At 44.1% G+C, this 22,730-nt stretch overlaps 1 protein-coding gene across 2 annotated transcripts in view; it reads left to right on the top strand.

Moving 5' to 3' along the window:
- Positions 1 to 22,730, top strand: part of STK38L (serine/threonine kinase 38 like) — a 45,918-nt gene that overhangs the window by 14,803 nt on the left and 8,385 nt on the right. The window contains exons 1-11 of one of the 2 annotated variants that reach the window (XM_032106186.1): positions 7,550 to 7,752; positions 12,430 to 12,574; positions 14,333 to 14,384; positions 15,646 to 15,768; positions 16,309 to 16,392; positions 18,029 to 18,152; positions 18,713 to 18,867; positions 19,758 to 19,860; positions 20,475 to 20,536; positions 22,055 to 22,172; positions 22,339 to 22,462. In XM_032106186.1, coding sequence (XP_031962077.1) covers positions 12,441 to 12,574; positions 14,333 to 14,384; positions 15,646 to 15,768; positions 16,309 to 16,392; positions 18,029 to 18,152; positions 18,713 to 18,867; positions 19,758 to 19,860; positions 20,475 to 20,536; positions 22,055 to 22,172; positions 22,339 to 22,462 — 1,079 coding nt within the window. In that variant the 5' untranslated portion in view covers positions 7,550 to 7,752; positions 12,430 to 12,440. Of the gene's footprint in view, positions 1 to 7,549; positions 7,753 to 12,429; positions 12,575 to 14,332; positions 14,385 to 15,645; positions 15,769 to 16,308; positions 16,393 to 18,028; positions 18,153 to 18,712; positions 18,868 to 19,757; positions 19,861 to 20,474; positions 20,537 to 22,054; positions 22,173 to 22,338; positions 22,463 to 22,730 lie in introns of those variants that run through there. The other variant, XM_032106185.1, reaches the window with a different exon arrangement.

The following is a 22,730-nucleotide window of genomic DNA, read 5'->3' as shown; positions in this document are numbered from 1 at the left end:
CACTTCAAGTCACCATTAGAGGTTGTGTTAGGAAACCTGAGCTGGGACTCTTCTGGGAGAGTGCTTGAGTAGATTGAGAGGAGATGCATTACGGAATGAGTGAGAAATGAGGATGGGCCTTTAAATGGATGTTCCTGGTGTGTTCCCATAGATCAGGTACCGGGCATTGCTTTAAGTCTTTGAGTGACCATAAAACTGTTCAGATTCAAGTGCAGGTTGTGTCTGTGTCTTCTGCAGAGTGGGCTTCTGCTGCAGCTGTTTGAGCTTGCTGTCCGTGCTGAGCTTTGCCCAGCGTGCAGGAGCCAAGCAGTGCCCCAGGAGGAGAACTGGGAGAGCTCATGAGGCAAACAGGAGCAGGACAGGGTATAAACCCTTCCTGGACTTTGTAAATATGACTGGGGTGATCCAAGGAGAGTGCAGCATGTGGGTGGGTGCTCAGCTGTTCATCATGATTAGCCTCACCTTGATCATTTCCGTCACAATCAAATGGATTGTGTTCTGTACTGTTGCAGCCTGAAGTAAAAGGAATGTCAGAAAGTAGTTATAGCCTGTGTTTTGAGAGCTTTGCACAGCTCTCCTCTCCACCAGCCCATTTCCAAGCAGAGCCAGCAAAAGTGGGGGCAAGAGGGATGTGACTCATTGGTGAGAGTCAATGTTTGTGTAGCAGTTGTCGCCGTGGGGCTCTGGGGTTTCTGTTGCACCCAGTTTGACATAAATGCCCTCTGTCAAAAGGGGCAGCCCTGTCCTCTCACTGCCACAAGTGTATCCAAACTTTACTGGGATGTAGTCCAAGTCTGGCTGCCTGCAAAAGGGACAGTGCTGTTCTCCCCCTTGTCCTCTGTGCCCGTCCCTATTTAATTGCTCCTCTTTCACTGAATTTGTGGGATTGGAGGATGGGACAAACCAATTTGCTAATCTTATGGAAGGGTGGTCTCCTTTTCACAAGAGCATGGCCTGATTGGTATCTTTATTTTGTTAGGCTGCTAAGTTCCCCTAACTGGCCTGTGGCTGCATTATTAGGAAAACTGTAGGAGTGTGTGGCTGGGACTTGAGGGATCAGCCCAGTGGAGAGGAAGGGACTTGTCTTTCTAAGAACCAATTGTAGACCTGTGCTGACAAGTCCTTGAAGCAGGACTTGGCAGCAATGTCTGTCCTTTCTGTGTAAGGGCCTTGAGCATAGGGCCCATCCCCATAAGGAAATGTTAATGTTAAATAATATTTCAAAAGTGGAAATGATCTCATTCTTCCTATGGCTTATTTGGGTTTTTCTCTGGTTACTATTTATGGGAAATAGCTGATTGTATCCAACTTGTCAAGCAGTTCAGATCGCTGCCTGAAAGACTTCTTTATTTGCCATTCCACCAGTCTCCATCTTGACCCATTGTTTGTACAAAACTGGTATTTCCATTCAGATTTCCTGCAGGTAACTCCACTTGTATTTATCTGCACTTGACAGATAAAGAAATGGAGGCACAATGATGCTTGGTCACCTTACAGGGCAGTAGAGACTTTCACCTTGAAAATGAACAGTGAGAGCCATTCTGTAGGAACACAAGTGTTTCTTCTCCTTTGTTTGAGGTGGCCCCAGTTCCATGAAGAGTCCTTGTTTTATTAATGAGTCCTGCTCCTTTTCTTGGTCAAGAGAGTGCTTAGCCCTCAGGACATGTTCCAAGGCTTTCTGTTCTGAAGGCTTCCTTGGTGGGAAAGGTTTGCTCTTAGAGAATTTGTCATCTTTTTCTGTTGTTCTTGCCATAATCTATTTCATCTGGAAAGCATAGGAAACTGGGCTCTTTAAGATTTATTTATTTTTAATCTGGAAATTTACCCTTTCATGTATGTTTAATATACAGCCTTAATATCTTATAGAAACTTAAGTAGATCTCTTCTGTTCCTTTTCCCTCTTCCTCTCTTGCAGCTGGCTATAGCCAGAGCTTTTATCCACACCCTGGTTTGCTTCTCTTTTCTTTAACTTGGAAACCAGATAATAGAATCAAATATCTGAGATTAATTTAAGACAGCACCCATTCTGAGTGAACTTTCCCAGGCCCAGGCTGGAGAATTACTTCTCACAGGGAGCTGGTGCCCCTCACAAACCTCATCATCTTTCACCTACATGCAATTTCTTTTTTGCCTTTCTCTTCTCTTCCTATAAGGGTGAATATGCAGTTGTGTAGGAGGGATCATGTGTACATACAGACAGTCATAACAAAGCATTCCTGGTGCCCCTCAGCCCTGAAGGAGATGAGCAGTTGGGATGTGAAGGAAAGGCTGCAGATTTCACGAGGCACTCTGCCTCTGCAAGAGCTGTTTCCTGTGTACCTGAACCCTTAAATCTCAGGAGGATAAGCCCCAGCTACCCACTTGCTGTGTGTTTGTGATACATACATTCTCAGTGTGATAGAAATGTTGAAATACAAGACCACAGCTGTATTGACTGTTCTCCCCTAAACCAGTCTGATATGGCACAGTGGTAAAGCTTTCCCTTCTCAGTTTTCCTTATTACCACACTGGGGATTAGGTGTTCCCATTATGGTTCCTTTATGAGATAATGCTTCATTCTCCACCTTTGGTACTGATGGCTGGGGCTGCGGATGATTTGGTGGTAAGAGTATGGCTCAGCTCCATCCCCACTATTCCAAATCTGCTTCCCAGCTTCAGGCACCAGGAGGGTGGTACCATGTGCTCTTCTCTTACGTCAAGAAGCCACACACATCTCTTTATCTCTGGGCCTCACCGAGTTAGTCTGCTTTGTGTGCCAACAGCTGTCTGCTGCTCCAAGAATCCCAGTTTAAGGAATGAAGCGCTGTAGTGGGATTTGAGCGGGCAAACATCTGTTCTCCAGTGTTGCGTACCCTGACAACAGGCACTACCTGCAATTACAGTTTTGCAGGGCCAGAGGGATCTGTTGTGCTCATTAACCCTGACTGGAGGCACTGCACAGGCCATGGCCGGGCACTGATGTTCTGCATCTCATTTAGCAGTCAGCTCCTTTGCTGGCACAGACTTATCATGTGTAATTACTTAATTTGATTGACATGATCTAAAAAGAGCCCGGCAAGAGTCAGGGATTTGAACATACATCAGTGAAAAAAAAAAAAAGCAAACTTGGTGCCTTCTTCTCCAGCATTCTTAAATGCAAGAGTCCCTCCTAATTCCCAAGGAGGATGGGAATTCTCCTAGGCTCCTTAGGAAGTAGAAGGGCTCTACAAAATACCTAAAACGTAAGAGTAGAACTTCTTGGATGACATCTGAAAATGTAATACAGTTTCCTTGAAACTTTATACTGGTGCTGTGTTAGAAGCTTCTTTGCTTCTGTCCTAACTTGTGTCTCTTGGTCACAAAAGACTTAGAGAAATTCCCTGTGATTGAATGTTACCTTTGGACAGTTGTACATGTTTAGAGTGGGACATATTTTTCATTGGACCTGAGTAGGACTTTATCCAGAAAACTAATAACTGTAGAGGAAGCAGATTTATGATTGTTGACCTTGCTCTGTTTGTAATTATTTCATGATCCAAAACATTGCAGCAAGATATTTAGCACGGGCTTTTTTTATGTCAGTTAATTTAACAGGTCTTAAACCAATGTTTTCTTAAGCCTGGATGCAAGTACTTGCTCAAAGCTGTGAAAATGCTGAAGTGCACAGGAATGCAATTACTCCAGTAAATAGAAGAGCTTCCTGTTTTTAGACACTTCTGAGATGACAAAGATTTGCAGCACTGTGAAACTTGGGGAGAGCCAGGAGAAAGGACCAGATACAAGTGAGCTGAAGCAAGCTGTGAAATGCTGTTTCACTGCAGAGCATTGTTGGCTTTCCAGCAAGCTACTGATTTCTCTTGTCCCCAGGAAATTAAAATGCACCCAGTGTTAAACACTGGAAGAAAGGAGTGGCTGCTTGGGACTGCAGGCCTGGTTCCCTCAACATGTCTCATGCTTCATTTAGTCATCCACAGTGTTGTCCTGAGCTGACCTCCCACTTGGAGCATTCCTTGGAAGACATCAGCATGTGGCGGTACCAGCACCTCTGTTCCCTTCCTGTGCCTGGCTCTAGCCCTCCATCCTTGCTGGTGGAACAGAAGTACAAGCACTGTGTGTCCCCTCTCTCTGTGAGGTTGGGGTGGGTGGGGGAGTCCTGCATGGTGAGGCAATTTCAGTGGGTACTGCTAAACCCCAATGGTTGGATTGCCTTAGGAAGTAAAGAAAATAAAATGAGTTATTTGAAAGAACTGAGCTCAGGAAGGTTTTGGTAAGTCATTACATGTCCTTCCATTCTGAGTGAGTGTTTTAGATAGGGAATGTCTCCAAATGTGCCCCTCACTTTGGAACAGAGCTATTGACAGTCGAGCATAAAGCATGTAATGGTATCACCAAAGGCTGAGGCAAGTGGAGCTCAGATGGAAGTGACCTTATTAGTAGATTTGCTTTTCTAAACTTTAAATGACCAGTCTCCCACTGTTTGTGAAAGCCAAGGTTACAACATTTGGATCAAAAGTTTATTTGCTATTTGAAATGGACAAAAGATTGATTCTTAACAGTTTTTGTATCTTACATAGGTGTAGGTAGACTTACTTTATGTGTATATTCCCCTGTACACTCTTGTATACCCATACATTGTTTCAGCCTGTACCTTTTCCTGTCGGGGAAATGAATTTGCGCTTGCCGCTCGTCGAAAGCGGCAGAGAGCTGAACCTCGGCCGCTGTTCATGGGAGACTTCTGCTGCTCAGCTGTGTTGAATAGCAGGAAATCCTGGAGTGCAGCACAACTCCAATATTCAGTTTTTATTCCATATTAGGAAATATTTCCTTATCATTACTGTGGGTGTGTTGGAATGATTTCCGAGATTAATTTCTGCGAGCCAAATTAAAAGACGAGGAGGTCTGGCCCGCTTATTTCCCGCTTTCAGACAGACTCTGTGCGAAGGGCCAAGCAGGCTCAGCCTGGGGCAGGGCAGCCATTGTGAATCCCTGCAGGTGAAACCAGCCTCACCCAAACTATTTTTAAAAGAATTAATTTCAGCCTGGTAATGGTTCCTCAGCGTGGGTCGTACGGCTTCTTGTGCTGGCACAAAGCACGGAGCGGCAGCGGGAGGGAAACAAACAGATGGTTGGATGGAAAATGGGATGGCTCCTTTCAGAGACAGTCCTGGCTCATGCCAGCTTATGGCATGCACACAGCCTGGGCTGGGAGGGCTTCCTGCTGTCTGGCAGAGGGTTTTTTTGCCTGCTCTAATCAGAGCCCCACACTGACATTTTGGGATGTTTTTAGCTTTAGGAATCTACCCCAAGGCAGGAAAGTACCTTCCTTCATCTTGAAAGCATCTTTTTTGGGTGCATTAAACTCTTCTGGAGTTTAGGGAGCGTGTTGGAGCTGGCTGCTGACATCCCAAAATGCTTTCTGGGTCTCATTGTCCCCTGGGTTTCCCTGGTGTCATCAGCAGCAGCAGCATCACCACCGTGGCTGCAGGACTCGTGCAGTGTTTGCATTCAAAGTCCTGTGTGCCTGGGAGTGTCTCCCCAGGGTTTTCTCACAGCCCTGGGGATCAGGCGCTGGGAGTGTCCACTCCTTTTGGTTCACGAGTCACGGAGCACTTTCTGCTTTTAGCTGTGACTATAATGGGTGCCTCACCCAGATGCCCCACGGGGAAAGAATGACTGAAAATGGCTAAAACATTTGAACATCTTTGGCTTTTAAATAGCAAAGCCTGTTCCAATGGGGCTAATTTTACTCGGTTTCTTAGTGGTACTTTAAATAGAACAAATATAATTAATTTTGTAACTTCAAAGTAGCAATGCATGTTGGGGAAGGAAAGCTAAAGGAGATGAAGTAAATAAACAAAGTAAATGAAATGCTGGAGTGTCCATGATGCCGTGTTGCAGTCTTATTTTGTTCCCCCTTTCCAAAGGGGGACTGTTGTAAACACTGAAGGGTGTCAGAAGGATCTGGTCATGGCACTAATGTTGAAGAAGAATCTGCACTTGAAATACCCGATTTGTTTTATCTGGCACGGAGTGTTGCCTCCTTTAGGTAGCAGATTAAATTAAACAGGGGCTTGTGAATGGTGGAACTACTGAAAATAGGAATTATGGAGGAACTAAATGTTTTATTTTTCTGTCTGAAATGTACCCCAGAGCGGTGCCTGGCAAACATGCTGATCTGATAATTATGAACCTCAGTTACGGCAGGAAGCATCGTCCTGAAGCTGGAATGGGAATATTAGGTCAAAACCTATTGAGCTGAAGGCTTTTTTTGTTGACATGAGTGAACTTTGGACAAGGTTCTGTTCTAAGTACAAAAAGCTGTATTTAGAAATAACACATATTAAGATCACACCCCAAGAGTTGAAAAGTACTGGCCCATGATTGACATAGATGGGACTAGTGGGGTTTTCTTGTCAGCCTGCTGCTTGGAGACTTCAGAGTCCTGTAGAGTTTTGGGTGTTTCTGGAGGTTAATCAAAAGCTTTGGAATTGGATTTAAAGTGGGTTATAGAAAAATAAGACAGAACCCCCCTGAGCTGGGCAGAGCCCAGAGCCCCGTGGGCAGCAGGGGAGGGGGGATTCTGCCCCTCTGCCCCGCTCTGCTGAGACCCCCCTGCAGGGCTGCATCCAGCCCTGGCATCCCAGCACAGGAAGGACAGGGAGCTGCTGGAGCCAGTCCAGAGCAGGGACACCAAGGGGAGCAGAGGGATGGAGCAGCTCTGCTGGGAGGAGAGGCTGAGGGAACTGGGATTGTTCAGCCTGGAGAAGGGAAGGCTTTGGGGTGACCTCAGTGTGGCCTTGCAGTGCCTGAAGGGAGCCCACAGGAAAGATGGAGAGAGACTCTTGACAAGGGCCTGGAGTGACAGGACAGGGGACAATGGCTTCACACTGACAGAGAGCAGGTTTAGATTGGATGTGAGGAAGAAATTGTTTCCTTTGAGGTTGCTGAAGCCCTGGCACAGGTTGCCCAGAGAAGCTGTAGCTGCTCCATCCCTGGCAGTGTCCAAGGCCAGGTTGGATGGGGCTCTGAGCAAGCTGCAATAGCGGAAGGTGTCCCTGCCCATGGCAGGGGGGTTGAAACTGGATGATCTTTAGGGTCCCTTCCAGCCCAGGCCATTCTGTGATCCTCAGCAGGAGGAGGTTCAGTATAAACAATTGGGTGGTGAAAATACGCGCAGCACAGTTGCCAAATCTGTGCTAGCAGAAACTGTAGTGCAAAAAGTAATTTTCCCTCTGGGTTGATGGTACTTTCTCTTTCTGTTCCCTCACTGGAACTATCAGCTGTTGTACAGCATTTTTATCTTTGCTCTTTGCTCACCCTATGTACAGCTGCAAGTCTCAGAAGCTGCTCAGGGTATGTCCCACCACATCATCCTGCTGAGCCTTGGGCTGTTTTTTTCATTTGTCTGGCCCTGCCCACTGCCCCTTGGTGTGAATCATGCTGTTATTTGTGTATGGTGGGTTGGTTTTTTTCAGTTTTATATATATCCTGTCTCTCTTTAGGAGAATTCAAACAATTTGGAGACAGCAGGGCTGGTGCTCATGCTCGAAGCTTTGCCGTGTCTGTGCTGCTTTCCTAGATAGCACCTCATTTTTTAAATATAATCATTGTCATTTTTTTAATATAACCCCTTGTCAGCCGTGGGTTTCAGTGTCCAGCTTGGTGAATTGCTGGGCTGTGTTGTTTGGAAGGAGCCAAGCAGAGTCTGCTCTCACTTCTCACCCAGAAGAGCCCCAGCACTGGGCACAGTGGTGACAGCTGGAGTTTCTGAAGGTACCCACTTTATTGTGCTCTATGTGTTTGCTTCATCTTTCCTTTCTCTTTCACTTCCTAATTCTTGGAAAATGCCATTTGTATACCTCATTTCAGGAGCAAGTTCAGTGTCATGCTGAAAAAAATGGGAATTTTGAAAGGCAGAAATATGTTTCGGTATCTGCCTTTTCCAGAGGCTTTCATTCAAGAGGCAAATTTTCTTGGAATGCTAAATGGAAACTTCATAAACTTGGCAGTTTTTACTGTAACAGCAAACTGCTTTCCTAACTGCTGGGCTTTAGGGGTGTGCTTGGGTGGATAAATGAAAATTATTGTCAGTGTTTCTGTGATGTCATTTTGGAGGGAGGGTTACTCTTCCCTGTCCTGCTGAACATGTGTGTAGCTTGACATTGTAAATCCAAATCGGAGGCCCAGCAGCATCCTTCTGTCATGTGGGAAAAGGGTGTTTTTCTCTCTGGCAGAATTGTCTGTGGGGTTTGCTCCCCAACTTAAATATTCACTGAGTCCTGAGTAAATCTATTCTAAGGCTACTGTATAACTATTACACACGTGGCTTCAAAAAGAAAATTGTGTGACATAGGTCCAGATTAGTTTGATAGTATAGATCCAGCCCGATTTGATACATCCTGTGGCTTGTCTTAGTGACACAGCTGTGCAGGAGACTTGCCTGTGCAGGAGGCTTGGATTCTATCATCTTATCCCTTCCTGATTAGAAAGCCATCCCACAAAGCCCTGTGTTTCAGGGCAGAGCAGTTTCCATTTGCTTTGATTTCTTCCATCTCTCCTCTTTGGAGCTGCTGCAGCAGGTGGGATTGGATGCCTCAGTGATTTTTGCACTCATTTAAAAGGAGACTTAATCCAGTAGTCTAATGAAAACATTAATGACAGGCTGTGGGACCTGCCAAGAGGTGCCCCAGAGAGGATGTGGGGTTTGGAGTTACCAGTGGTGTAGCAGAATCTGGGTGTGGGGGTTTAAATGGTGGAAACTCCAGGAAAACAGATGCAGAGTTTGATTTAGAGCTGTTGTGACAAATGGGAGTGCAGATTGAAGTTGTAGTCTGTGCTGCTTGGCCTTTCGCTGCTTCCCAGTCAGGAAAGATCTAAGAATAAAAAGGTCAAACGTATGCTTTGATTAGGCAACATTTTTCTACCAGGAAGGAGAGGACCCTTCCAACTGAAATATTGTATTCAATGATGGATCAGGAGAGACTTGCTTGGAGACATCTCTTCAAAACTCCAGTTCAGTAGCATTTGGCTGCTCTCGCCTTTCTGTAGCTGTTCCCTGCTCTCCCTCATCCTTCGGGAATGCCCCCCCTCTCCTCCCCCCTGTGCTGTTCTCCCTCCTGCCTCTGGTGGCAAGATTTTCCTCTGTTGCTGCCCATCCATAACTGCTTATCCCCATGCTGCAGGTGCCGAGCAGGCATCAGGAGAGCTCAGGCTGGGAGTTCAGCCATCCCTGCGGGAAGCACGGGCTCATTTTCTGGGCCAGGCAGCACATATGGCATCCCCACTCCTGGCAGCTCCTAGCCCTGGTCCTGCGGGCTCCGCAGCTCCTGTCGACTACATCCATTTGATGTCTTTCTTCCTCACACTTGGGGATGTTCCAGGCCCTTCAGAAAGATCCCTGTCAGCCGGAGGAGTTTTGGCTAAATGTGGCCAGCTGGTTGAATATGACCTTCTTCGTGGTTCAGGGAGCCAAAAGTAATTCTGGTGATGCAGCAGGAGTGGAATGGTTCCATTATGGAAGTGGCATGAATTTGGGTGAGCTAGTAGGCTTGTGAGGGCATTTCCAAGAATTATGGGTGGCACCTTTTCAAAGCATTCCCGTTAATGTGGTGAGGTCAGTACAAGTAGTGTGCTGTCAATAAAAGGTCCTATTTTGAAGCTCCTTCCTTCCTGCCCCCATCCCTCTGCATCATTTGTTTATAAAGGTCATGCTTAAGGACTGTACTTGGTGACTCCCAGCTGAATATTTTGTCTGGGATGTGGATTTGTGCTGTGTTTGGGGGCTCCTTAGTGGAAGCAGACACAGGAAGAAAAAGGCTGAAGAGGTTTTCTGAGCTGTGAGTTCACATAGGATTTTGTGGGATATCTTGTGCCTCCTGCCAGGTCTGTTTTCATTTACTTTGAGGATGCTGGAGAGCTGAAGGCGTCTCTTGGTTTTACAGATATTTTCTTTGTGGTGGTTCTGGGTTGTTTTTTCCCCCACAGTGGCAGAGCTAACTGGGGACACTCATCTGTATTTCCCTCCTGTGAAGCACATGAGGGTCAGTCCTGCTGTTCATAGTGTGGGGTGCCAGTGCTGGCATTGGGATCTCCTTTTTACAAGTTTAACAAAGCCCAGTGACATGGATTTGCTGTCTGGCAGTGCCTGCACTTGTGAGTGTAGAGCATGGGGAAAACAAATGAACAGGAAATCAAGTTGCAGTGTTGTTTTATCCTACCAGGAATACAAGACATGCAAAAGAGAAATATCCGGTGCGAGAGCGTGCCCGCTATGCCTTAAGTAAAGGTTAATCCATTTCAAGCCTGGGTTAATGCTGCTCTATCCTGATGTTCCAAAACAATCAGAAGGAAGGTTTTTACTCTGTTAGGTCATTTCTTGAAATAGCTTAATCACAGATGTCAGCGTGTGGTCAGCAGTTGCTCTGTTTGATTTGCTCTTACCAACTTTTTTGTATTTATCTTTTCCCACCTATTGAGGGAAAAAATGTAAAATTGTACAATAAACACAACAGTGAGACCAGTGCTAAGTTCTCAGATTTTGGAGATGTGTCCAGCATGGGGGATGTCTCTGTGTGAAGAATAGAACTGCCTACTTTTTAGTAAACACTACTCAGAATTGACAGATCTCATCTTTCTTTAGTAGAAAACTGAAGGGGATAAAAAATTGATTAAAAAATAGAAATATTGGCATCACTTTGAAGCAGCTGTAGTGCTATTAAAACCTCTTTGTGCCTTTATGGAGAGACATATTTTTAATTCTCAGAATTCTGGTGTCTTGTGCACTTCCAAATAAACAGATAAAATAATATCTACATGATGCTATAAAACGCCTTTATTTGGGACACAGCAGCTGCGTTTCTGGCAACAAATATCCTATTGTCACATCAGATGCCATGAAAAATCCACAGGGTAAAATCCCACCCTCTGAGTGCAGCAGGCAGAATCAAAACAAAGAGCCTGGAGCAGAGTTCAGCGATCCTCCTGCCCCAGTGTGGAGGTGCGAGTTTTCTTCTGTATGAAACTCCTAATCAGTTCGCCTTAAAAGCTGTTAGGATCTGCTTAAATTAAGCCTAATTCGGGATTTGTCTTCTGCACAATCCCCTGGTGAAATAGAAGGATTAAGTAAATAATAAAAAGGAAGCCCAGTGCCTGAAGGGAGCCCACAGGAAAGATGGAGAGAGACTCTTAACAAGGGCCTGGAGTGACAGGACAAGGGGCAATGGCTTCACACTGACAGAGAGCAGGTTTAGATTGGATATGAGGAAGAAATTCTTTACTCTGGAGTGGGGAGGCCCTGGCACAGGTTGCCCAGAGAAGCTGTGGCTGCCCCTGGATCCCTGGCAGTGTCCAAGGCCAGGCTGGATGGGGCTCTGAGACACCTGGAATAGTGGAAGGTGTCCCTGCCCATGGCAGGGGATGGAACAAGATATTTGAGGTCCCTTCCAACCCAGGCCATTCCATGGTTCTGTGATGTGTACTTCTGTGTAATTTTCCAAAACTAACCTCTAAACAACCTGACCAAATGAGATTGGGGCTGAGATGCTGCTCTTCGTGCTTTTCTTCCACGAGGCTCTGCTAAAGTGCCTCAGCCCACTTCCAGGCAGGGCATGAATCTTAGAACAAACTGTGCTGGTTTTTGGTTTTTTTTAATCTCCCCTGGCTTTCCTGGATCAGCTGCAGGGCACTCGGAGCTGCCCTGAGATGTCTTTTTCCAACATTAAAAAGTGTTGTTCCAGTACATCCAAATTCTTCGGGTTCAGGATGAAAGCTCTCAAGGAGAGCAGACTTTCTTCTTTCTTCTTTCTTTCTTCTTTCTTCCCAGTTTTTAGGTGCCCAGTGACCATGTACCTTAAGCCAAAAGTACCACCTGGACAGATGTAGTTTTGTGGAGCAGCTTTAAAATTCAAATATATTTGATGGTTATCTTTATCCTTGAAATAACTTTTCCTCTGGACTGGGGTTAGGGATTTGGTCCATTCACTGTCTCATTTTATCCCATCCTTTTTTTTAGCATCAAGAATTTTTGGAGTTTGAAATTGTCATAGAGTTGTGACAAGTCCAGCTCTGGGAGCTGCCTGATCCTTCCCCCTCTTTCCCCTTTTCCTTTTCCCTCCCCCAGGCTGGGCCCAGGTCTGCCAGAGGGACGTTTTCCTTATTTGTGGACAAGCACAGCTGGGTGAGCTGCCCAGAGCATGCAGTGCTCTTTGCTATGATTCACTCTTTGTTTTGCCAACATGTTATTTTTTAGAGAGTGGGTAGCACATCCCCCTGCTATCTTGGGATAATTTTATAAGGCAAGTTTTAATGGAGTTTCTTATATCTAAAGAACAGTGCCTTTACTATGAATTCTGGAGTGCCTAAGAATTTGGAGCTGGAGGGTGGGAAAGAGGAATATATATTTTTTAAATTTTCTTTTTGAAGTGAGTAATGATTTGACCTGCTCTGTTTCAGTACATGTTACCATGGCAATGACTGCAGGGACTACAACATCCTTTCCCATGAGTAACCACACCCGGGAGCGAGTGACGGTGGCCAAACTCACACTGGAGAACTTCTACAGCAACCTAATCATACAGCACGAGGAGAGGGAAACCAGGTACTGCCTCTGCTTCCTCTCACCCCTCTGCAGCTGTTCTTGGTGTTTGTTCAAGGGCACTTCAATCCACAGCAATGGGACAGCTCTGGGAAGTTTCTCTATATGTGGTGGCAGGGAGTGAATTCCTGGAGGGCACAGGCTGTCTTTGGAGGGACCTGTGAACATCCCAGTCCCTGAGTGATCAAGGACCTCCACGTCTGATGTTTTCATGCAATTTACCTCCTCAGAGTTACCTTGTAGAAACTTCTCTGTGCAGAGTCTTATTTTGCAGTACATGTGAGGTTTCCCCTTCCATGTGGGGTTGAGGACCTCTGATTCCTCTGCATGTGCCCCAGGGAATGAACTCTGCAGAGCTGCTGAGGGATGGGACCTTGGTTTGGGGTAAGGCAGTGGCATGTGGTGTCTGTTCGTGCTCTACACCATGGAGCTCATGCCAGGACTCCTAAACCCTGCAGGAGGGAGTGTATAGGAGATGGGGAACAGGACTGAGAGGTGTTTGATGGGGTGATGGGGCAAGGAAAGGAGGCAGAGAGCTGGTGTGGAAATCGGGGGAAGCAAAGAAATAAGGGGTTGATGCTGGAGGGTTTGAGAGGCTCTTGGGTGGGCAGGAAGACTTTTGGGAATAATGTAATCCTCATCTGTAAGTTCTGCTTGGGTGGTGCTGCCTGGTACTCCTTGCATGGGAGTATGTGATGGTCATCACCAGTCACCTTCTCCCAGCAGTGCCCAGTCCTGTCTCTGAGGTGGTGTAAGTGCCACTTGAATTAAGTGTCAAAGCACCAAGTGTTTGATTATAATGAATGTTGTGTTGGATTGTCATCATTGTGTGAAATTATCATTCCCCTGGTAATATGTTTTTAATTGAAGGGTTTTCAGTCAAGCAGCAGGGTTTCTCTCTTCATCATATTTAGTCATTATTCCATGTAATGGAGTTGCTTCTAGTTAGGAGAATAGACTGTCTATCAAGGGCCTTTAATTTAGAGGATCCTGCTGTACTTGCCAAAGTGCAGAGAGGCACCAGCAGCCTCCAAGCCTTTGAATTCTTGCCTGCTGCTGGGGGTAACCAGCCTTCAGAAAGCTGCACCCTGGCAGCTATAAAGGAGCATCCTGTGGGTGGATAAAAAGGGGTGCTGCAGCCACACTGCCATGTGCTGACCACTGCCACCTGTGGGGTATTCCCAGGCTTTGCTCCCCACTCAGAGCCTCCCAGCCTGGCATGGCACCAGTGGAAGAGTTGGAGCTGTGAGCCCTGCCCTGGCCAGGACACTGGGAGGAGAGGTGGTGCATCCAGGGGAGTAGGGTTAGTTGGCATGAGAGGAAGGGGGGCAGGACCAGGTGTGTGACCAGGGGGAGGTGGTCACACAGAGGGGATGGAAGCTGGAGTGGACTGGGGTGTGGGAGATGGAGCTGAGATAGAAATGGTGAAAAAAACCCATTTTTATTCTAGTTTGTAATCCTAATTGATAAAAACAGCTTTAATTCAACAAGATGTAAACATTAAACATCCTTTTTCATGTATGTTTAATACCTGATTCTGCAAATACATAAGCATGTGCTTAAATTTGCTTCTACATTTTCTACAGCTTTGTTCACAAATGAGTAACTGGGTGGAGTGGGGCTGTCTGCCTTCAGATTTCCATTTGAGGCAAATTCTTCAGTAACTGGAGTATGTGAAGCAAAGGTGTTGACTTGCTGTGGTGTTGTGTTTGGTTTTAATAAATAATAAAAGGTGCAATCCCCTATTTCTCCCCTTGGCAGGCAGAAGAAGCTGGAAGTGGCTATGGAAGAGGAAGGCCTTGCAGATGAGGAGGTAAATACTGCTTTAAGTAACCTTACAAACTGCTTTGCTTTTGTCCCACTGCTTCAAATGGGCATTTGAGGAGCTCACAGAAACATCAGCCAGCATGACAGTAAGTTTTATTTTGTACATGAATGTTGCCCCTGTCAATAACCTGTTTATTAGGGAAGCTGGGAATATGCTTGACTGATACTTGCAAAGCTTTTCATGCTACCTGTAGTTCTTATAGCAACAGCAAGTATATAGCAAGCTTTTCAAATATTAAAATTGTTTGCTATTGTATTTGGCAACAAAAAAAAAATGTGGCATGTGGTTAGAAGTGGGTAGAAAGCAAAATGCTGCACCAATTTTTCTTGATTTAAACAGTAAACCGTCACACTTTTGCTCTGTTTGGACACAGATGAGGAGGGATCTCAGTCTGGTTGCCATCTCTCAGAACTTTGGTCAATAAGTTGCTTTTCTGAGGCCCATTAACACCATGCCTGCCTTCAGGATAGGCTGGGAAATAAGTAGGAAGAGTGTCTCAGTCCTTTTTGAGTTTTTGTGACTGCTGTAACTAGTGGGAAGTGGGAAAATGAGTGTGGGTGTGTATTGCCATCTTGTGGCTTTAAGGGATGTTGTAATCCCGGCACAGAGTCTGGCAGGTGCCTGATCGAGGCTCCTCCTTAGCAGTCTCTGAGATCTCAGCATTTTTGGGAGCAGCGTTTGTCTTCTCTCAGGGTGAATCCCAGTGACATTTTCATCAGATGAAATATATGATGGAATTGGGACAGATTTTTCTTTCAGAATTGAGTGCCTGCCTGCCATAAACCAAATGGACTTTGTTGTAGATCTGTAACCAGGACCTCTGCTGCTTACTAAGCTCCTTGTTGCCTGTCATCACTCTTTTTGGTGGGGTACAAGTTTCAGCTTTTATTGATCCTTCATGCTGCCCAAAATGAAGAGTCCTTGTCTCAGGCAGTGACTTTGGCCTTGGGACTGATACACTGTGGACCAGTATGATAGTTTTTCTTCATTATTTTTCTTTTTTTTTTTTTAATAACTAAGTAATAAAAATAAAATACCACCACCTACCAAGAAAAAAGGTGAAACTGTGCCTGAGGCTTCTATAGAAAAGACCATATTCGAGGATCATACTTGGAGAAATTCAGAAAGAAACGTAGAAGTTTTTCTCCTGTTGGGATTCCAGAGAAGAGCTTCCCAGGAAGGGAGGGTGCATATCTTGACTCTCTACTGCCAAATGCTTGATGGATTCCTGTGTTTGTGTCCTCAGAAAAAGCTGCGCAGGTCACAGCACGCTCGCAAGGAAACGGAGTTCCTGCGGCTCAAGAGGACCAGGCTCGGCTTGGATGACTTCGAGTCTTTGAAAGTCATAGGAAGAGGAGCATTTGGGGAGGTTTGTGGCATTCTTGCTTGAACAGGAGATTGAAATGGGACCGACCACTGTAATGAAGCACTTTAATTCCAATTTAATGAATTGTTTTATTGCAGAACGGTCTCTATTTTTGTCATTCTCCAAGCGTGATAAATGTAGTGATTAATCACATGCATTGATTTCCCAAGGCTTCTGGGAAGATGCTTAGTTTCCCATGGCTTCCCACACTGATGTTGCCCACATGGCCCTCTGAAATTACGGATTTGCAGTGGCACAGCTCCTCTTGATAAACCTCCTTTCTGCCCTGTGTAACATCAGTTATTTCTCCTCCTGAATTTTAACCTACACAGTCCAAGTTACCTGGAATTCACTGTGCCTGCTGACTTTTCCTCAAACAGTAACTGTTCCTCCCTAGTGTTAGTGTTGTACATGGTGCAGAATAATTCCTTTTTCAGTGTGTTTTTAATTTAACAAGAGACCTTTTCCATGCCTGGCAATTGGGAGCTGTCCAGTGGATTTCTGAGGCAGAGAAGACTGACTGGGCTCTCTCTCTCATTCAAGGTCCGCCTCGTTCAGAAGAAGGATACAGGTCACATTTATGCAATGAAGATACTGAGAAAAGCAGATATGCTGGAGAAAGAGCAGGTTTGTGATCTATAAGCCCCCTAAATTTCAAACTTACCCTGTCTAGAAAATATTTTCCACCTTTGAAAGCCCCTGTAATGGTCTGGCAGTCCAAAGGGTCTATGGAGTTGCTACCACAGCACAAAAGAAGCAGAAGTTAGGAAATAAGGTTATGTAACTGCATTTTTAAAAATACTTTATTTACAACCAATTTGCAATAGTGACAAAGATTTTATTTTTCTCCCCTTATCAACATGGAGCTGATAGTACTGAATCTGTAAAACTGCATTTCAAGGAAAATGCTTCTGGAAAAATAATCCTGTGCCAAAGTAAAAACAGAGGTATTTAATGCTTTCTGTTCAAGAAAGCCAGCAGAAATCACATTGTTCATCAGCTTTGTCTTCCTTGGATTTGCTTTATAGTTGGATCTAATCTTGTTGGGGGTTTATTTGCTTTGATTTTGTTTGGTTTGGTTTTTGCTTTTACTTTTTAGCTAACAATTCACTGTGAGGACACAGCAAGTACTTTAGCGCCACAAAGCAAAGAAATCAAGGGTGGGTGTCTCCATAGATAAAAGAGGACTTTTTTCATACTAGACCAAGCTTTACCTACCATTTGCACATCATTTTCCTGCAGTAGTGGTACTTTTCATTTTCCTGGCACAGATTATTTTGTCTCCTGCAGCCCATGCCCTGAATTTAGGGAACCAGAGGAGCAGCATGGTGTGCAGAGCAGCCAGGATTTGTGTGGTGCTGCCCCCATTGCCGAACCTGATGTGGAAAGGAGTCTGAGCTTGTGCTCTACATTCAGTTTGGGACAGTGATCTTCCATGGAGAGTTTTTATCTGCTGGAATTTTCATTGCCTGGCTTGTTCCATGGAGAGCAAGAGGACACACACATAAAAAAAAGAAATCTAGTATTTTTTTTTCCAAGCATGGCAGCACTGGGAGAAATCCTGGCTATTTTGAAGCAAAGTTTTCCTATTGTATTTTAGAGCTGCATTGAGGAGTGGAGGGTGGAAGGAAATACTTTCTAATGAGACTAAATAAAGGCAGATAAATCCCAGCTGGAGTGTCTCCTGCAGAGGGAGAACCTTTGTCCCATGCAGCCTTGTGACAAGACTCGTGTAAAGATGTTCCTCACCAGCAGAACTGGGGCAGAGATGCCGAAGACTGTTTGCTGCTTTTCCTACAGCTGTCAAGAAATATTTTTCCATGCATATGTCTTTAATTTTTCCTCCAGGATGAGGGTACATTGTAGTGAAAACACACACCCCTCCTCCAATCTCCATTATTCTTAATTTCCAGCAAATTATGGGGTAGCAGCTTTCCATGTATTTTCCAAAGCCTTAGCTGGAACCAGCATATCCTGAGCAAGGTCAGATATTCCTGAACTCACTTGCACTTTTTCCACCAGCTCTGTCAGTTCTTTCTAACAAACAGAACCATCTTAACAAGCTGTGCTTTGTGTTTCTAGGGAAACCCTAGGATCTAGTAAAAAAGAATGGAAAATATGAGCATGGAAAGAGCTAGGAAAATAGTTCCTTGGCTAAAGGTCATGAAAAGATGCGGTGGAGCTAAGAGTGTAATGTGATGTTCTTTGTTGAAATATTTCAATATTTGTCCTTTAATAATAATAATTTAAAAAAAAATTTTAGGTGGCCCATATCAGAGCAGAAAGAGATATTTTGGTTGAAGCGGATGGAGCATGGGTAGTGAAAATGTTTTACAGCTTCCAGGATAAAAGGAACCTTTACCTGATCATGGAGTTCTTACCTGGAGGTAAGCTGGGTGCTGTGGCATCAGGTGATAGAGGTACTTCTTCCTTAGCTTTTGTTGGCAGCTTTATAAAATGTTAGAAACAAACATGCTGTATAATTTGTGAAAATAAAAACGTTAACATGCTTTTAAGTGAAGTTCCAGTCATGTGACCATTCCTGATTTTTAGGAGAAGGAAAAAAGGTTGTGAAGTGGTATTAAATAGACTTGAATTAAATAATTAATCTAATAGAAATTTCTGCTTTTTACAGCTGAAGCTATTAACAGTAAAATCAAAACAAAAGCCTTTGTTCAAACAGTTTGTGCAGTAAATTTAACGTGTGTAAAAATCAACTCTATTTTCCTGGGCTATTCAATTAAAATTCCTGTTTAGGATTTTCAACTAAAAAAGTAAGTTGGGTTTGTAGGTCCTTGCAGTAATAGTTTTATAATTAGTAACTATAAGGCTAGTTACAAGGTTAAATTTGGATTCTACTGGGGTTTCTTATAGTCTTGTGATTCACATCAGGCTTGTGATTTAAAATGCTCTGATCCCTAAGCTGTATTTTCTTCTCTTTGATGAGGTGACATGATGACCTTACTAATGAAGAAGGACACTCTATCAGAGGAGGAGACCCAGTTTTACATTTCTGAGACAGTGCTGGCCATCGATGCCATTCACCAGCTGGGATTTATCCACAGGGACATCAAGCCAGACAACCTCCTGCTGGATGCCAAGGCATGTACTGGGCTCACCAACTGCTGGTGCTTCCAAGATCTCAGGCTGCACATCCTGCTGCTGGGCAGTGGGAGCCACTGGTGCCACCCCAGAGATTTAAACTGGCTGGAGGGAAGGCAGGGAATGGCCACTGTGTTTTCCTTGGAGAACACCAATATGCTTAAACAAAGCCAAGTCCTACTGAAAAGCCTTTTAACTATTTAAGGCAAGGCTTTTAAGGGAGAAAACCTACTCAGGGTGACCAGATGCTCATATTCATACACATTAAAAGGTGATACTCTTCCTTTCATGCATCTTGAAGTAGCTATGGACAATTCAGACAATGCTAAATGTTCAATTTCTACAGTTACATTTATTTAATCACCCACTCACCTGTGGAAACTCCCTCAGTTAGACTGACCATTCTGGCCATGAAATGCACTCAGTAAGCATCACAGAATCATGGAATTATCTAGGTTGGAAAAGGTCTTTAAGATGATGGAGGCCAGGCATTATCACAGCATGCACAGGTCTGTCAGGTTTGATGGGTTCTATCTAGCACTGATGTCTGGGAACCTGATTAAAGCCAAGGTTACCATCAAAACAAAGCAAAGGAATTTTGTCCTGGAGGCTTTCTCAGTCGAAGTGGTGTCCAGCTCAAAACAAAAGCAGGCAAAGTAGCTGCCCTCAGCTGTTGGGAAATTGTCGGTATCACCATTCCTGGGAGGCCACAGCCTGCTGAAGAGAAAACAGACCCTTCCAGAACAGCAAGGTTCAGTCATTGCTTCTCTGCTTGTCCTGTGCCTGTCCATCATGGCCTGAGAGGGCATGTGCAGTGATTAAAAGTCTTTTTTTCCAAGCACTACCTATCTAAATAAAGGTTTCACATTCTCTGATGATTTTTTTTTTAGGGTCATGTAAAGCTGTCTGATTTTGGGCTCTGCACAGGTTTAAAGAAAGCCCACAGAACAGAGTTCTACAGGAACCTCACACACAACCCACCAAGTGACTTCTGTGAGTATGAGCTGTCCTAGTTTAACATGTAAATGGTTTTGAGCTGCAGCTGTACATTGTACCTGTGTTTCTGCTGGGATAAGCAAGATGGGGCAGGCAGATTGCATTTAATTGGAAAACTGGAAATGCTTGTTCCCTGGGACATGGGAGCATTTCACAGGCAAGAAATTATGATTTCTGCAGTAATCATGCATTTTTGCACGTTCATACACAGATATGAATGCACATAATGTAATGTATCTATATTTTAATGTGTTTTTCATAGTGCTAGTGAAGTTACAGAACTGCTCTTTCAGGAGGGACATGGGTTTCATGTGCCAAAAGACTGAAGTCAGTGACTTCAGTCTCATGAATCTTTTCAGAAGCTGATCTAAAAATTTTAGCAAGTTCCAATTTAGAATTGCTGATGAGGTGTCCTACTTACATGAGTTTCAGCTGTGCATTGGACAGTAGTTGTTCTCATGTTCCCATTTTCAGTTATAATCAAGTATTTCTTTCCAGACTAAAGGATTCTAAATATACAAAATAGTTATTTAAAACTGGAACCCTATAAATGTTTTTTCTCTTCATTCTCACAAATGCAATTGTTATTTAATAACTATTTTGTAAATTAGCATTTCAGAATATGAACTCAAAGAGGAAAGCAGAAACATGGAAGAAGAACAGGCGACAGCTGGTGAGTTAATTAAATAATGTATAATTTTTGTTTTGCTTTTAAACTATTTACACAAAATGTTAAACTAAAACTCAGTGCTAGTGTTCCTGGTTCTTAAAACCTGCAAGGCCCTCATATGTCACTCTCTACAAGCTCCCAAAATCACGAATAACTCAAAAGAAGGGGGTCCAGGTTGGAATAGCAAGACCCTGCTCTTCTCTATGCCTTTGTTTCCTTGTGAGCACGTGGCCCAAGACTTCAGGTGTCAGCAGCCACGTGGCCAAGGTGGCTGGAGCTCTCTGCAGCACTGACCTGGTGTGGGCAATGTGGACTCCTGGCTCTGATTCCTGCAGCTTGGTCACAAGCAGATGTGTGGCTGCGGGATTCCTTTCTAGAGAATTGTGGGGAATTCCCATTCTGCTCAATGGGAACGTGGTGGAAAGGCTGTGGGAGGGTGTTGGCACTGGAGTGCTCCAGCCTGGGTTTGTGATGAGGAGTGGTCACGTAATAGGGGAAGTTGTGGCATGAAGTGAACCAAAGCAAAGTGTCTGTCAGCCATGGGATTTCAGACTTTCATCCCTGTCCGTGATTTTCACCAAAAAAACCTCAGCTGTCAAATTTTGGAACCTTTTATTTTTCCACACTCTTTTTAAAAAGTCATCTACTGCACTATTCCTAAAAACCTTCAGGGTTGTCTCTTCTTTCCTCATGAGACATGAGATTACATTGCAGCCACCACACTGCCTCATGGGGCTGTATTTCACAGCCTTATTCCAGCCTGGAATTAGATCCCTGAAAAGACACTTTCTCAAGTCCAGTGAAGGCTGATGTGGCAGAACTGTGTGGTGAAGAACAGTCCCACAGAGACAGTGAAAGGCCAGAATGACAATTTGCATCAACACTGTTGGAAAAGGAGCCACGTTTTCACTTTTCCATTGGTTCAATCCTAAATGTCTTGGGTCTGTTCAATCCAACAAAGTGTTTCTTTATGGTCAGACAAATGAAAGTAAAGTATTTTTGTGGGAAAACTGCTTTTGGAGGATTTTTTTGGTCTTGAGGGGGTTTTTTTGTCAGGTTTTGTTTTTTTTCCTCTCCCTCCTGCCCCATGGAAGATTTTTCACCAGTTAAGAGAAATTCCCAATACCCAGCTTGTGTATTGTGTGTGTCACACCTGGGAATCTACCACTGATTATGCCTTTAAAAGTAAACAAAGACCACAACAATAGAACTTCTTGGGTATTTTTGTAAAGCAGCTACCTGAAACTTTAGCTAAGAGGACCTTCTGATATTGCAGTTGCAATATTCTATGGTTTCATCACGTTAAAGAGGATGATTTCCATTTATTTTCGAGGTTCTCTCTGTTTATTATAAAAGAATTATAAAAGAATAATATTATTGGGATTTTAGTTCCTGTGAATTCTCTAATTAATTCTTGCTCACCTAAACAGCAAGATCCTGTATGTGAATCCCCAGGAAAAGGTATTGCAAAGTGTAAACCCACAGTATTTACCTTTTAAAGAGATTATACTTGTTTTCCAGGCATATTCTACTGTTGGAACCCCAGACTATATTGCTCCAGAAGTGTTTATGCAGACTGGGTACAACAAGCTGTGTGACTGGTGGTCCTTGGGAGTGATTATGTATGAAATGCTAATAGGTATGTGAAAAACCCCAGCTTAAGAGTTGTTCAAAGGTAACGGGGTCCATTTGTTAGAAGAGAAAACCTCTGGCTAATATTTGTTAGGTTTGGGAGCCCCAGTGACAAAAGCAGAGGTCACTGCTCTTCTGGGAAAAGTTTATGAATTTTTTATTTGTTTGTGCAGGGTATCCACCTTTCTGCTCAGAAACGCCACAAGAGACTTACAGGAAAGTTATGAACTGGAAAGAAACGTTGGTATTTCCTCCAGAGGTGCCCATTTCAGAGAAAGCAAAGGATTTAATTCTAAGGTCAGTAAGAAAAACCCAATTCTGGCCTCTTGCCCAGCCAGGGTCATCTTCCATCGGGGTAAATTCCTGTTCTGTGTGAAGGAAGCTTTATGTTGGAGGGAAGGCTGGTTTCTTCTGTCACCATCCTTGATGGATTTTTTTTAAGTCTTTTTCTCTTTGCCATTTGTTTAACATGAAGAAATAAGCTGGAATGATCTTGATTTGTACCATGGTATAAGGAGAAAGAGAGCAGACCAAAAATAAAGTGATTAACACAGAATTTTTCTCT

Source organism: Corvus moneduloides, chromosome 4 (genome assembly GCF_009650955.1).
Source record: "Corvus moneduloides isolate bCorMon1 chromosome 4, bCorMon1.pri, whole genome shotgun sequence".
Taxonomy (NCBI): Eukaryota; Metazoa; Chordata; class Aves; order Passeriformes; family Corvidae; genus Corvus; species Corvus moneduloides.
The sequence above is the reverse complement of the archived record's forward strand: the minus strand, read 5'-3'. Positions and strand labels throughout refer to the sequence as shown.